The sequence below is a fragment of the Gopherus evgoodei genome, chromosome 11, assembly GCF_007399415.2.
Source record: "Gopherus evgoodei ecotype Sinaloan lineage chromosome 11, rGopEvg1_v1.p, whole genome shotgun sequence".
Classification (NCBI taxonomy): Eukaryota; Metazoa; Chordata; order Testudines; family Testudinidae; genus Gopherus; species Gopherus evgoodei.
In genome coordinates, this window is record NC_044332.1 from 63,591,182 (window position 1) to 63,607,912 (window position 16,731).

General features: G+C 46.7%; 1 protein-coding gene across 3 annotated transcripts in view; it reads left to right on the plus strand.

Annotated features, from left to right (window-relative positions):
• The first annotated feature begins 585 nt into the window (after positions 1-585).
• NCKAP5 (NCK associated protein 5) overlaps positions 586-16,731 on the plus strand; it is a 375,692-nt gene continuing 359,546 nt past the window's right edge. For 2 of the 3 annotated variants that reach the window (XM_030580667.1, XM_030580666.1), the window contains exon 1: positions 1,827-1,838. Coding sequence is in view for 1 of the 3 variants with exons in the window: in XM_030580665.1 (XP_030436525.1) it covers positions 605-623 (19 nt within the window). In the remaining 2 variants the exon portion in view is untranslated. Of the gene's footprint in view, positions 624-1,826; positions 1,839-16,731 lie in introns of those variants that run through there. The other variant, XM_030580665.1, reaches the window with a different exon arrangement.

Sequence of the window (16,731 nt, forward strand, 5' to 3'; positions counted from 1 at the left end):
AAGCGTTTGGCCAGAGGGACCCGGGGCCGGGGTGGGCTTCCTTGCCGTACACTGGGGGATGGGCAGGGCTCTAAGCTTTCCCGGAGCCTGCCTGTCCAAGTGTCTTGCCTTTCAGGCACCCAGTTCACAGCAGACAATAGGAGCCCGCACTCTCCCCTGCCTCCCTCCCCTCCCCGGGCTCGCCTAACCCCTGCTGCAGGCGCGGATTTGTCAGAGCCATTCAGTTGAGACTGATTATGATTGCAGCAGATGGGCTGGATTTGACAGCCCCGATCCTAAGCAGTTTCGCAGGGGCCGGGGGAATTAGCAGGCCCCGGCCGCGCCGCGGGATCGCACACAGCGCCCCGGCCGCGCGCGCTGCTCTCCCCGCGGAGCCTCGCGCCCCCCGGCCCGCCCCGGGCACATGCGGCGCGTCCTGCTCCGCCGGGAAGGAGCCGCTGGAGCGCAGGCGAGCGGGAGAGGTGCGGGGCTCCCGGGCAGCGGCGGGGGAGAGTGGCTCGGAGCCGCGCGGGCGGCCCATGGAAAGTTTATCGGCTGGGGGGACCCCGGCCGGCACCTCGCCCCTGTAGGGCGGTAGCGTCCCCGCCCCGCGCCCTGCTTCAGCATGTCCCGCCGCAGGCCAGGTAAGGAGCCGAGTCCCTCCCACCTCCGCCCCGGTCCTGGCCCCGCACCCTGCTCCCCTCTCCCCCTGCTCCCCTGGCCCCGCACCCTGCTCCCCTCCCCCCCTGTTCCCCTGGCCCCGCACCCTGCTCCCCTCCCCCCCCTGCTCCCGTGGCCCCGCACCCTTCTCCCTTCCCCGCACCCTGCTCGCTGGGCTCCGGGGGCCGCGCGCAGGGACAGCAGCAACAGCGGCGCGCGGCGGAGCAGCCCGGGGACTCGTGCGGGGGCAGCTGCTGCCTCGCGGGCAGGGGCGGGGGGCTCCAGGGGCCTGCGGTGGGCTTGGCTCCGGCTGGGGGAGGCGTGTGTGTGCCGTGACGGGGACACCTGCTCCTCTCTTGTCTCCGCTGCTGCTACTGTTACAGGTCTTGCTTCCGCTTCTGCCGCCCCTCGTCCCCTGTATCTCTTGCTGCCAGTTCCCTGCTGCCTCGCCAGCCCCAGGCTCCCTGGCCCTTCTGATGCTGCCGCTGCCTCCTGCCCCTGCTGCTGTCATTGCCCCGCCACTTGGCTCCTTCGCCTGTCTTGGCCCTGCCCTACTCTGCTGTCCCATCTGCTTCTGCTCCTGCCCCCTCTCCTGCCGCTGCTCCTCCCTCGGCTGCTGCTGTTGCTCCTGTGTGAGGGAGGAAAGCTGCACAATTGTGTGGCCTGTTGCTACTGGCAACTACATGTACCGAATTGCTACGCATCCATAAGCAGCTTAATTCTGATTGATGGCCCAGAAATATGATCTTTTTAAGATGACCAGTGAGAAACCAAAGCTTTCTGTGCACCACTGTGTGTGTGAATACATAGATATGTGTGTGTATTTTAGAATGATTAGAATTTTTAATCTTTAAAATTAATCCTGGTGCCTTCCCTCTTGTGATCTGGCTGGTTTATCTAGGCTTTCTGTGTGACTGCTGCAGAGCTTTCATTTCTACCCTTCATTATGTATGCTTCTGTTGATTCAGATAAACGAAGCTTTTCATGTAATTTTACTTCTGGGCTTGATCATTGAAACAGACCTATCCTACTGACCCAGAATGATCTTGAAAGCTCTCCGGAAACAATTTGTTCAAGAAATCAATTCGGTGCAGATAATAGAAATATCTATTTTCCCTTCTTCCACCCCCATCCCCCCTTCCCTTGTATGAAAGCTGGTCACTCTCCCACGTCTTCCTAAGCAGAGGAGTGCAGTACAGGTAACAAACTAAAAGGGAAGAATGCTCTGTATTTTCTGTGTGTGGCTGTGTGCTTAATGTGAACAAAACCTGTTTTACTTAATGATCCAAAAATTGGTTGGCTGAGGTTGGAATCACTTCCAATTCTCTGGGTGAGAAACCTGGACTAATCAAATATTTAGTTAATGTTTATGCTAATTTGTGCTGAGCAATTTTTTCCTTCCTTGTACAGTGTTTTAATGTAAAACATTCTTAATCTATAAATGTGTTTCCTTAGGAAAAAATCCGCTGAATCTTGATTATATGAATTGTCTAAGAGGCTGTGCATTTTTGAGGGGTGGGGATAGGAAGTCTAATGAACTTAATATGCTTAGTTTTTTGTCTTGAGCAGCAATATGATAAACAATATGATGTTTGCTTTTTATGCTCTATGCTTTTAATGTTTAATGCTTCATTAAACATTTCAACCTTGTTGCTTCAGGGGGAGCCAAGTTTTCTCTCTCTTTTTATATTATGATTCATTAAGAAGCACCCTAATAAGTGTTTATTCCTGTTGAAGTGAAAAGATTTAAAAAAAAACACACATAAAACTTGGCCTAAGTAATCACATCATATATTGATGGAAAGAAACAAATTCTAAAGGAAATGAAATATAGCTACACTTAGTTCATATTCAGATACACAAGGATAGGAGAATATAAAATAAACTGAAAAATAAAGTGTGAAATGATTAATTGCTGTTCATATTCCAAAAAACCTTTCCGTTGTATTAAACCTATCATCCAATATATGAGTTGCTCCTGAAGCGAAAGTTTTCCTGAAAACTTAAAGTACATATAGTAAGAAATTGACCTTGCAGCTTGCTTTAAGAATCATCCACTTGAATCAAACATAGTTTATAATAACTTTCTGAAGGAGACCTCGCAGTTGATACACTGTTGCTAACTTCATATTCTATTTTCAGCATGTATTTTAGGTAATCCTTTTGTTCTCATAACTGTATGTAATACTTATGGCCTAATTGTTGAAATGGTTTACAGCCTAGTCATTGTAGATTTGTGCTTTAAAACAATTGATATTCAAGATAAAACCATTGTTTATCATTGGAAAGTTTGCTAAGTTTTTAACAAGTGAGGTAACATTTCATAGGCAAGTGATTTACATCCGAAGGATTGACTGTATACATTTCTGGATTGCAGATAAACTGTGTAAGTAAACAAAAGTGCAGTGGTCTGTTATTCTGCATGACTGTGGAGATATCATGGGACCTTTTCACAAGTTAATATAACAAGGCATCGTGGGAACTGTTTGATCTGCAGGACTTTTGCTTGGCAGTAGTTTACTTAAGGTTATTACACTTTGTTTGGAGACTTGTATTTGCTAGCCATTATTGCATTTTTAGTTCCAGGCTTCCCAGAGTTACAGGTTAGTAGGTCAATAAAATTTACTTTGAGATGTCAGAGCTGACAAGTTCTGTTTTTAAATGTAGTTGGGAATATATCGTCTAATATTCAAAACTTGTAGGATTATTTTCCTAGAAATTTTGATGCAGGTGATAATTAAGTAACAATTAATTCAAAACATTTCTTCTGACCTGAGTATCTAGAATGCTGTCCTTCTCATTTTCCTTGGTAAATTGAGGAAACAAATTACAGAAATTAAATAAATTTCCTACTATTGGCTTTTGGATAAAGTGCACAGAATTTCTAATCTAGTCATTGAGATCTGGAGCTAGAATCTGATCTCAGTTCTATCAATGTAAATCTGCAGTAACTCTACTGGAGATTTACTTCCTTTGCCTCCATTGATGTGTCTCTGGATTGTCTCTGGTGGAACTGAGGTCATCATCTGTCCCAGAGGTAGACATTTATTTTAAAAGATGACTATTTTGCATGCACTACAGATTGTAAGGGTATGAAAACCACCATCCAGCATACCCAGCACTTTATGCACTTTAAAGCAGTTCCAGAATTTGTTTGTGGGCTATTGGATTTTCAGAGGTGCCTTAAGAAGATGATGCACTTTGCTTGCTGTGGGACTAGCTCTGCAGCCCCTACTAAAATACAGTAGTACTCATTCACTTGAGTAGACTCATGAGTTCAAAGATCAGTTAAGTGTGTGCTCAGCTGAAGCATATGAGTAGTCCTATTGAAGTAATATAAAGTTAAGCACATACTCTCACCTGATCTCAGTGATGTGCTGAAGGGGACATGGCTAAGGAGTAGCAGGAAGCTCCAAGGAGATCCTTGTTAACATAGATACCAAACTAAAGAAAAACTTCAGGATGATTTTTCTGATGTAGTTCACCCTTACTCTGGATATTGTTGAGCCATCCTTACAAGAATGACGTATCTTTTGGCTCAAAAATATTATTGTAGTTTGTTTCTTTGATGTATATTGTGACGATTTTTGGTTTTGTATTTTTGCAATACGTCATTTTGCACATATTATACAAGTTTATGTATGTTCAGTATGTGTTTCCAGAATGAGTGTAAACAATTCCAGTGCATTTATATAGTTAGTTTGCAAAGGAATATATTCACCACTACCTTGCCCTCCACTTTGCAAGGTTACACATCTCTGTTACACGTGGTTTATTACAGCCAAAGGAGAAAGGGTTTGTGAGCCTTACTAAAGCATTAGAGTAGCTTAGGGATCGGCAATCTTTCAGAAGTGGTGTGCCGAGTCTTCATTTATTCACTCTAATTTAAGGTTTTGTGTGCCAGTAATACATTTTAAATACGTTTTTAAAAGGTCTCTTTCTATGTCTATAATATATAACTAAACTGTTGTATGTAAAGTAAATAAGGTTTTAAAAATGTTTAAGAAGCTTCATTTAAAATTAAATTAAAATGCAGAGCCCCTGGACCGGTGGCCAGGCCCTGGGCAGTGTGAGTGCCACTGAAAATCAGCTCGTGTGTCACCTTTGGCATGTGTGCCATAGGTTGCCTAATGCCTGCCCCTGGAGTAGCACATAGCTGCTTGATCCTAATGGAAGATCTTTCCTCAGTGCTCTACAAGCTCAATTTCTATGCCAAAATGTGCCACACATTAAGTTCTTTCTGGCCCCAAATTTGCCTATCAGCTTAATCCTGTGCATGTAAGTAATAATACCCATATTTTTTATCTGTACTACAGTGGAAGCTACAGTGTGCTAGGTGCTGTTCACATGTCTAGGAAGACACACTCCGTATCCTCATGAGTTTACAGTTTAAGGCTCTGATCCTGTTACCTCTTTTACACATGCAACTTTACCACTGTCAGTTACTCCATGGACATCAAGGAACTACTCAGTATCATGATGATGATGATTATTTATTATTTATTTATTATTGTATTACCGTAGTGCCTAGAACCCTAATCACGGACCAGGACCCCGTTATGGTAGGTGCTGTGCAGCAATAAAGTTACGTATGTTTGTAGGACTGGGGCTTGAGAAGAAGAGCTCTAAAGGTGGAGGATAAAATAGTCACTTTTTTATTTGCTAGCTCCAACACTCCCTCTACCTAGCTATCATTCATTTTGGCCATGGTCTTTCAACTCCTAAGCCACACAGTTGCATGGATTTAGTATGGGCCTGAGAACCAGGAGATGGGTCTTCTATTTCCCCAGGGAGACCTAAAGATCACACCAGTGCTTGAACTCCACAGGCGTTGATTTAAGATCTTTGCTCAATATGCTTAATGCCGCCTTCTTTTTCCTGACACGCTATTGCTGCTAAGTAGCCACAGCATGAAGAGGTGATTGGAAAAGTGGCTTGCAAAGGAAAACATGGCTTTGGTGCCTTTCTTATGTATCTATTCTTTCTTTATAAATGATGGATTTTAATGAAAGAGAGAGAACTGTGCCTGTTTTGACATTGGAAATCTGGGTCTTATCTCCACGGTTTTACTGGTAGAAATATGAAATGTGAGATTGATTGACTGACTGTCTGAGAAGGGAAGTGACTTTTAAAATATTCAGACAACTTAAAACTTTTATAATGACAGGTTTCAGAGTAGCAACCATGTTAGTCTGCATCCGCAAAAAGAACAGGAGTACTTGTGGCACCTTAGAGACTAACAAATTTATTTCTGCATAAGCTTTCATGGGCTGTAGCCCACGAAATAAATAAATTTGTTAGTCTCTAAGGTGCCACAAGTACTCCTGTTCTTTTAAAAGCTTTTTTATGTTAACAAATTTAATTCAGATGTTTGAATAAATATTTGAGAGAAGAGCTGTGATGTTGCCGGCAAGCCTCATGATACTTGATGTTTTTCTGAAAGCTCCAGCTCCTGGAGTCACTTGATTAGATGTGACTCACTTTAAAAAAAATGAAAATGAAATGTTTCTGCCCTTCATTGTTGCAGTGAAACTCTTAAAAACATGAATGCTAGTTTCTCAAAAAACAGAGATGAAGTATTATTATTATTTTTTAAATTCTGTATTGTTTTTAAACCAAACTCATGATCATAGGGGCTGAACTCATGATTTTTGAATACGTGATTTGGCAACACTGAAATTGCGTTTGTGGTTCCAACAAGGTTCCAACACTTCCACCTCTTCTTTTATGGACTGAATGCTCTCAGTTCACATCTGAGAACACCAACAGTTCCTCCAACAAAAATCAGACACTGCCAGACTTGAAATCTCAGGGGAAAAAAAGTGGGAGGGGACAACATTGTGTTTCTCTTACTTAAAAAATACAGAGTAAAACAAACTTCCAGAACTACTTTATACATCATAAAGAAGCAAAAAAGGGCATAAACTCCTTTTCTCCCTCTCTGTTCTAGGTCACCTTTTAAATCTGTGCACTCCCTGACTATTCCAACCAAATTAAATGCCTGTCATTTGGTTTCCCTACTTGTCTTTGTTCAGTCTTATAATTTTTCTTGCATTGTTTATAATATCCCTTTTGATGGACTCTCAGATCCTGCTGGCCTTTCTTGTTCTATTTGGACAATGCCTTCATCTCTTAATATGCAAACTTGAATCCCTAAAACCCTTTCAGTGGCACTGCATTCCAGGATTTTATTGAGTAATGTATATTGTTGTTCTAGGCTTTTGAAACACACATGATAAACAAATAAACTATACATTTGTTAAGGTGAAACTCTACCAACCATTACATATGCCACTTCTGTAGTGTACTTAATTTTTTTTGAAGATGAGCTATGTCACTTAAGGCTTGAATAACAATTCTAGCTTTGTTGTCGTCAGCAAATATAGAAAATGTAGGCACAGCTCTGCTCCAGGTCATAATCTTCAAACAAATTGAAAAGCAGCATCCGCTGATCTTTCCCACTGTCTGCTTCTCTGCCATTACAATGACCTTTCGCTTATGCCCAGTGTATATGCCTATATATGTTAGCCAGCTTCGTAATTAAAAGCCAAATTGTGCTTTGTTAAACAAGTGAGGACCACACTGACTTCAATAGGGTTCTGTACATGTATGTTTTCTTTTTCCCCTTGGTACATCTTGGTTCACCGAAGACATCCCGGAATGTGACATTGCAAATACCAGAAGTCTCGTTATAATTCAGGGTGTTTGTGTCATTTAGAGAGAGATGAATTTTTTTTTAATTAATAAATTTGTTCACAGAAAAATGCAGTTTGACACCAATTCACTGAATAGTTTTGGCAATTTTTTTTCTGAGGAATTAGGTACCACTCGCAAATCAGTGGTAGTGACAGTAATCTTTAAATTCTTTGCCCAGTGGTTCAGTAATCCCCCATGATGGGGAGCCCTGGATTCATTTCCTGCCTCTGCTGGATATGAAAAAGAAATTGGAACTTGAGTCTCCCACACTGTAACAGAGATCCCTAGACTGTGGGATATTCTGGTGTGATTTGTGGGAGTGGTGTGTCTCAAACTCTGTTGAAGATGATCCAATGTGTATTAATTAATAGTAATTGCAGCAGGGATTTCCATGTGGGTCTCCCATGGCCCAGGTGAGTGCCCTAACTGTCACACTCTCTGAAGTGGCTCGTGAGTGCCAAGGGAAGTAGAGACCCCAAACAGGTGATATGTTCTATAAATTAGAATTTACCAACCCAGTAACAAGCATGTACTCCTAAAGCGCCGTAACAAGGGAAACAAGAAGTCTTTTTATCAATACATTAGAAGCAAGAGGAAGACCAAGGACAGGGTAGGCCTACTGCTCAGTGAGGAGGGAGAAACAGTAACAGGAAACTTGGAAATGGCAGAGATGCTTAATGACTTCTTTGTTTCGGTCTTCACTGAAAAGTCTGAAGGAATGTCTAACATAGTGAATGCTTATGGGAAGGGAGTAGGTTTAGAAGATAAAATAAAAAAAGAGCAAGTTAAAAATCACTTAGAAAAGTTAGATGCCTGCAAGTCACCAGGGCCTGATGAAATGCGTCCTATAATACTCAAGGAGTTAATAGAGGAGGTATCTGAGCCTCTAGCTATTATCTTTGGAAAGTCATGGGAGACGGGAGAGATTCCAGAAGAATGGAAAAGGGCAAATATAGTGCCCATCTATAAAAAGGGAAATAAAAACAACCCAGGAAACTACAGACCAGTTAGTTTAACTTCTGTGCCAGGGAAGATAATGGAGCAAGTAATTAAAGAAATCATCTGCAAACACTTGGAAGGTGGTAAGGTGATAGGGACTAGCCAGCATGGATTTGTAAAGAACAAATCGTGTCAAACCATTGGAAGGTGGTAAGGTGATAGGGACTAGCCAGCATGGATTTGTAAAGAACAAATCGTGTCAAACCAATCTGACAGCTTTCTTTGATAGGATAACGAGTCTTGTGGATAAGGGAGAAGCGGTGGATGTGGTATACCTAGACTTTAGTAAGGCATTTGATACGGTCTCGCATGATATCCTTATTGATAAACTAGGCAAATACAATTTAGATGGGGTGCATAACTGGCTGGATAACTGTACTCAGAGAGTAGTTATTAATGGCTCCCAATTCTGCTGGAAAGGTATAACAAGTGGGGTTCTGCAGGGGTCTGTTTTGGGACCGGCTCTGTTCAATATCTTCATCAACGACTTAAATGTTGGCATAGAAAGTACGCTTATTAAGTTTGCAGATGATACCAAACTGGGAGGGATTGCAACTGCTTTGGAGGACAGGGTCAAAATTCAAAATGATCTGGACAAATTGGAGAAATGGTCTGAGGTAAACAGGATGAAGTTCAATAAAGACAAATGCAAAGTGCTCCACTTAGGAAGGAACAATCAGTTTCACACATACAGAAGGGGAAGAGACTGTCTAGGAAGGAGTATGGCAGAAAGAGATCTAGGGGTCATAGTGGACCACAAGCTAAATATGAGTCAACAGTGTGATACTGTTGCAAAAAAAGCAAACGTGATTCTGGGATGCATTAACAGGTGTGTTGTAAACTCTGCACTGGTTAGGCCTCAACTGGAGTATTGTGTCCAGTTCTGGGCACCGCATTTCAAGAAAGATGTGGAGAAACTGGAGAGGGTCCAGAGAAGAGCAACAAGAATGATTAAAGGTCTTGAGAACATGACCTAAGAAGGAAGGCTGAAAGAATTGGGTTTATTTAGTCTGGAAAAGAGAAGACTGAGAGGGGACATGATAGCAGTTTTCAGGTATCTAAAAGGATGTCATCAGGAGGAGGGAGAAAATTTGTTCATCTTAGCCTCTAATGATAGAACAAGAAGAAATGGGCTTAAACTACAGCAAGGGAGATTTAGGTTGGACATTAGGAAAAAGTTCCTAACTGTCAGGGTAGTTAAACACTACCTAGGGAGGTTATGGAATCTCCATCTCTGGAGATATTTAAGAGTAGGTTAGATAAATGTCTATCAGGGATGGTCTAGACAGTATTTGGTCCTGCCATGAGGGCAGGGGGCTGGACTCGATGACCTCTTGAGGTCCCTTCCAGTCCTAGAGTCTATGAATCTATGAAAAAAACAGCCTTACCATGGAATCACAGACAGTGCCCTTGGGCATTCCAGTTTATGTTGCCACTCAGGGAAACTGGACTTGAAGTAAAGTAATAGCTGCCAAAAGAGACTGAATTTTTATCATACCACACACTACTTATGTATGGCAAGCTTTACACTTGTTAAAACAAACAAATTCTCATTTTTATTGGCATTTGTCTGCAAAACCTCTGAAATTACTATATATTATGCATGGAGGATACCTTTTTGAACAGTGTGTTGCACTGTCCCCAATAGCATGACTTGCATGACAATGGATGCCATTTTGAAGAACATCCCACTCCCAGTGATGTGACTTTCAAATTATACTAACTGAAATATATTAACTGGGAAGAGATATGAGCTTTTGATATATAAGCTATATGATGAAACTAATATGTCTGTTTTAATGTCTTATATATATATTGTTCTCAGTCCCAAAGGACCAACCACTTACCCCAGGCTGATTTGTGTCTTAGATCTCACGCCAAAGCCACACCTATCAACTGAGCCATAGTCAAAACACACTGTGCTTGACTTTTATGTCACACCAGTAGAACTCCACTGCAGCAATTCCTGATTTCTACTTGTCCAGGTTCCTTCCCCGCTCTGAACTTTAGGGTACAGATGGGGGGACCTGCACAGACACTTCTAAGCTTAATTACTAGCTTAGATGTGGTATTGCTGCCACCATCCAGAACTTTCAGTGTCTGGTTCACTCCCTTTCCACCCAAAACCTTCCCCTCCCTGGGTAGCCTTGAGAGACTCCTTCACCAATTCCCTGGTGAGTCCAGATCCAATCCCTTGGATCTTAAAACAAGGAGAAATTAACCATCCCCCCTCCTTTCTCCCACCAACTCCTCATGGATCCAGATCCAACCCCCTTGGATCTAAAAACAAGGAAAAAAATCAATCAGGTATTAAGAAAAAGGCTTTTAATTAAAGAAAAGAAAGGTAAAAGAAAACCCTCTGGGAGAGATTAGCATACCAGCTACTCTCACAGACAACAGATTTAAAACACAGAGGATGTTCCCCTGGGCACAAATTTAGTTACACAAAAAATACCCAAATACCCAATTTGATTCTACCTCTAATTGCATAAGACAGGTTACAAAGAAATAAACATAAACATATTTATTCCTTTCTAAAACTTACTACTCTGGTAAGAGGCTGGTTCCTTGATCTTTTTCACTCTGGCTGAAACTGAAACTCTAAACAAAAGAAAATCTTCCCTCCTTCCTTTTGAAACATCTTGTTCTTCTTCGAGTGCTTGCTCATAATGATTCCAATTAGGTGTGCACGCGCCGCGTGCACGTTCGTCAGAAGATTTTTACCCTAGCAACACTCAGTGGGTCAGCTGGACGCCCCCTGGAGTGGCGCCGCTATGGCGCCAGATATATACCCCTGCTGACCCAACCGCCCCTCAGTTCCTTCTTACCACCTGTGTCGGTCGTTGGAACTGTGGAGTGCGATTTTACTGACCTCCACCTCCCTAGCTACTCATAGTTCTCTAGTTACTTTTTGTGTAGATAGTTCAAAGTTATATAGTTATAGTTAATTCTTATCATTCACAGTTAGTGTATATAGTTAAGAGGGGTTCAGAGATTAGCCCCTTCCCTGCACCCGGTGCCGTGGCCTATGCCTGGTTCACGGGGTTTCAAACCGTGCTCGGCCTGTCACAAGCTGATGCTGACAGAAGATCCACAGAACTCCTGTCTTAAGTGCCTCGGGGAATCTCACCTGGCAGACAAGTGTCGCATTTGTAAGGCCTTTAAGCCAAGAACAAAAAAGGAGTGGGACTTTCGGCTAAAACAACTCCTCATGGAGGTGGCTCTTACCCCTCCGCCTTTGGCACTCAGCGCTGGACAATCGGTGGGCAGAAGCGCCTCCTCGGCACCGGACCGTGCCGGTACTGCCAAGGCCTCTCGGAACCGGCCGTCGCCGGCACCGAAGTTGACTCGGCACCACTCCCTCTCCCTGAGGTCAAGAGAGCCTAAGACTCCTGCTGCTTCCATGCCACCTACACCGCAGCCAGAGAGCTCGTCTAAGTCGGATCGCCCGGAACCAACACCTGCTGCGGCACCGACAACGTCGGCACCATCGATTCCAGTCCCACGAGGGCCGTCGAGTCCAGTGTCTGTCAGCTCCCTGGCGCGAGCTGTGGTTGAGCTTACTATTCCATCCATGACGGAGACATTCTCAGCGGCGAGGGATCTGATTGCCATGACAGAGTCGACGCTGCCTCAACCCCTGGCACCACCGGTGCGGGTGATACAGTATATCAGCAAGCCTGCCTTGATAAGACTATCCTCTGTCGGCACATCAGAGCGGCACCGTTCATGATCACAGTCCCGCAGACGTTCTAGGTCCTGTCGGGGCTCCCGCTCCCGGCGCCGCTCGCAGTCCCGGCACCGTTCTCCTCCTCGGTACCGGTCGCACTTGCGGCACTGTTCAGTATCCCGTTCGCTGGCCCGCTACTCTCGGCACCACTCCAGCTCCCCGCACCGCTCCAGGCACCATGACTCCCGTAGCTGCTCCCGACTTCGAGCCTCGAGATCTCGGTCTTCCTCCCGGCACCGCTCCGGTCGCAGGTCCCAATCTAATTCCCGGTACCGGTATGCCTCTCGGTACCAGTCCCCGGTGCCGAGTAGAGCAAGATCCGCTAGATACAGAGACTCTGCCCAGGGCTTTTCAGCCCCTCCATGGCCATCCAGACACACATCAGTGTTGTCCCACGCGGACAGCTCTTATGCACGGGACCGCGATTCCGATGTGCCCACCAGAGTCTTCCAAGAGGCCCAGGCCCAGGACCAAGGCCCCCATCAGTGGTCATTCTGGACACCTTCGGTGTACCACCAGGCCCAAGGTGTACCAGTAGATCTGTCCCGCTCTGTCCCATCAGAGCACCGAGTGCCAGTGGCGACAGTTAGCAGTCGGAGGGGGACGGCTACAGAGGAAGCCCCAGTTCGCCGACTGGACTCCCAGGTTCCACTGGAGCAGGAGGTCACCCAAGAGCAAGAGGCCACACAGGGCCCGCTCGTCCCCGGCATCTCCTCTTCCTCTTCTCCAGATGAGGTGGTGACAGGAACATCCTCCTTGGGCCCTCCTCCAATCAACCTGAGAGCCCATCAGGACCTCCTGAGGAGGGTAGCACTCAATATGAACCTCCAGGTGGAGGAGGTCCTGGAGGCAGAGGACAGATGCCCCCACCAGAGTGGCCGTACTGTTTATTTAGACCATCCAGGCCAATGCCGATACTATATGGCAGTCTCCAGCCTCTATCCCTCCTGCAGCCAGGGCAGTCGAGCGTAAATACATGGTGCCCTCTAAAGGGTATGAGTACTTGTATGTCCATCCTGCTCACTAGTCGTCCAATCTGTTAATGAAAGGGAACATCATGGCCAGCAGGCGCCAGCCCTGAAATCGAAGGAGGCTAGGTGAATGGACTTACTCGGCGGAAAAGTGTACTCGGCAGGTGTCCTACAGCTCCGGGTGGCAAATCAACAAGCCCTGCTTAGCTGCTATAATTACCCACCTCCGCCCAGGTGTTATAAGTTTATGGAGCTACTCCCTCAACACTCCCGCCACGAGTTTGCTGCCCTCTTGGATGAAGGGAAAAAGGTGGCCAGAACTTCCCTCCAGGCTTCGTTGGATGCAGCCGACTCAGCAGCCAGGACTCTGGCCTCAGGTGTTGCCATGAGGCGCATCTCCTGGCTTCAGGTTTCAAGCCTCCCACTGGAGTTCCAGTATACCATTCAGGACTTGCCGTTTGATGGTAAAGGTCTCTTCTCGGAAAAGACTGACCCCAGGCTGCAAAGCCTAAAGGACAACAGGGTCATAATGTGCTGTCTCGGCATGCATATGCCGGTGACCCAACGCAGGCCTTTCTGTCCCCAGCCTCACCGCCCGTACTCTGCGCCTAGACAAAGACAGGACTTTGGCAGGCGGCGCGGCCGAGGTGATCGTAGATGACAGTCAGGACCCCAAGGGGGCCAAAATCAAGGTCCCTCAAAACCACCAGCGGGACCAAAGATGAACTTTTGAAGGTGCGCCCAAGGGCGGCGTACCAGTTACAGGGCAGGATCCTTCTCCAACCGTCTCTTCTACTTCCTCCCGGCGTGGTCCCAGTTAACTTCAGATCGCTGGGTCCTACGCACGGTGGAGTATGGGTACCACCTCCAATTTATTTCAACCCCACCCTCCCACCCTCTAATCCCGTCCCTCTTCAGGGACCCCTCTCACGAGCAATTCCTCTTGCAAGAGTTGCGGATGCTCCTCGCCATGGGAGCTATAGAGGAGGTACCAAAGGATGAAAGGGGCAAGGGGTTTTACTCCCGTTATTTCCTAATCCCCAAGTCGAAGAGAGGTCTCAGACCTATCCTAGACCTGCGAGGACTCAACCAGTTTATGATAAAGTTGAAGTTCCGCATGGTATCCCTGGGGACCATTATCCCATCATTGGATCCTGGAGACTGGTATGCCACCCTCGACATGAAGGACGCATACTTTCACATCGCCATTTTTCCTCTGCACAGGTGGTATCTCCGCTTTGTAGCCAACCATCAGCACTTCCAGTTTATGGTCCTGCCGTTTGGCCTTTCTACAGCCCCAAGGGTATTTACAAAGTGTGTGGCCATAGTCACCGCCTATCTCCGCTGACGTCGGATACACCGTTTTCCGTATCTGGACGATTGGCTCATCCGAGGGGCTTCCAAGACACAAGTCATCCAGCATGTGGGCATCGTCAAGGACCTATTCACATGTCTAGGCCTGATGATCAATATAGAAAAATCCATTCTGGTTCCCACGCAGAGGTTAGACTTCATAGAAGCTATCCTGGACTCCAATCTAGCCAGGGCCTGCTTATCACAGCTGCGGTTTCAGGCGATGGCAACAATCATCCGAGGTCTACAGAATTTCCTGATGACCTCGGCTCGCACTTGTCTCGGTCTCCTGGCTGCCTGCACGTTCGTGGCCAAATACGCCAGGCTCCGCCTCTGTCCTCTCAAGCTTGGCTCAACTCGGTATACCGTCCAGGCAGGGACCCAATAGACATGATAGTCACCATTCCCCCGAGCACCCTAGGCTCCCTAGACTGGTGGCTGACTCCCTCCCCGGTGTGTACAGGGCTGCCGTTCCATCCGCCCCAACCCTTGATGTCCCTGACGACAGACGTGTCATCTCTCGGTTGGGGTACTCACCTCGGACACCTTTGTACTCAAGGCCTCTGGTCATCTCAGGAGCTGGCATGACACATAAATGTCCGAGAACTGAGAGCAGTCTGCCTGGCGTGCCAGGTGTTCCAGCAACATTTACAAGGCCATTGTATCTCAGTGTTTACAGACAACACAATGGCTATGTACTACATAAACAAGCAGGGAGGGACACGATCCTTCCCCCTTTATCAGGAGGCCATCCAACTCTGGGACTTTTGCATAGCCCACTCGATAGACCTGGTAGCGTCCTTTCTCCCAGGGGTTCGGAACACTCTGGCGGATCGACTCAGCAGGTCCTTCCTGTCTCACGAGTGGTCGATCCGCCCGGACGTTATTCATTTTGTTTTCCAGAAGTGGGGATTTCCCTACATAGACCTGTTCGCTTCCCGCGTGAACAGGAAATGCCAGATGTTCTGCTCCTTCCAAGGTCTCTCCCCGGGATCGATCTTGGACGCTTTCCTGATGCTGTGGAAGAGCCAGCTGCTTTATGCCTTCCCAGCGTTCCCACTGGTTCACAAGGTCCTGCTAAAACTCCGCAGGGACAGAGCGCGCCTAATCATGATCACTCCAGCGTGGCCCAGGCAGCACTGGTACACCACATTGCTCGACCTGTTGATAGCCAACCCAATTACCTTGCCACTCCACCCAGACCTCATAACTCAGGACCACAGCAGACTTCGCCACCCAGACCTGCAGGCCCTTCACCTCACAGCATGGCTGCTGCGTGGCTAAACCAGTCAGAGTTACGTTGCTGTGCATCAGTACAACAAGTTCTCCTGGGTAGCAGGAAACCTTCCACGCGGTCAACGTATTTGGCCAAGTGGAAGCATTTCTCCTGCTGGTGCGAAACGCATAATCTTACTCCCACTGAGGTCTCAATCCCCTCTATTTTGGACTATCTCTGGTCTCTCAAACAGCAAGGCCTAGCAGTATCATTGCTGAGGATACACTTGGCAGCCATCTCTACCTTCCACCCAGGGGAAGGTGGCCGTTCCTTGTTCTCACACCCTATTGTTTCGAGGTTCCTCAAGGGCTTGGAGCGCTTATACCCCCAAGTACGCCGCCCAGCCCCGACCTGGGACCTCAACCTGGTTTTACCTAGACTTATGTCTCCTGCATTTGAGCCGTTAGCAGCCTGCTCACTACTCTACCTGTCTTAGAAGACAGCTTTCCTCGTAGCCATTACATCGGCCAGATGAGTCTTCGAGCTTAGGGCTCTTACGGTGGATCCGCCGTACACTGTGTTCCACAGGGACAAGGCGGAGTTGCGACCACACCCAGCATTCCTCCCTAAGGTAGTTTCGGCATTTCATGTTAACCAGGACATCTTTCTCCTGGTCTTCTTCCCAAAGCCACACTCAACGCGACGGGAACAACAATTGTACTCCCTGGACGTCCGTAGAGAGCTCACATTTTATATTGAGCGGACAAAACCCTTTCGTAAAATGCCCCAACTCTTTGTCGCGGTAGCAGACCGAATGAAAGGCCTACCTGTTTCCTCTCAGAGGATCTCCTCTTGGGTGACGGCGTGCATCCGCACTTGTAATGATTTGGCTCATATTTCCCCAAGCCACATTACCGTGCATTCTACCAGGGCTCAGGCTTCACCTGCCGCCTTTGTGGCTCGTGTACCTATCCAGGAGATATGTCGCGCAGCTACCTGGTCTTCGGTCAACACCTTTGCTTCACATTATGCTCTGGTTCAACAGTCCAGAGATGATGCAGCCTTTGGCTCAGCAGTTTTGCATTCTGCAACATCTCACTCCGACCCCACCGCCTAGGTAAGGCTTG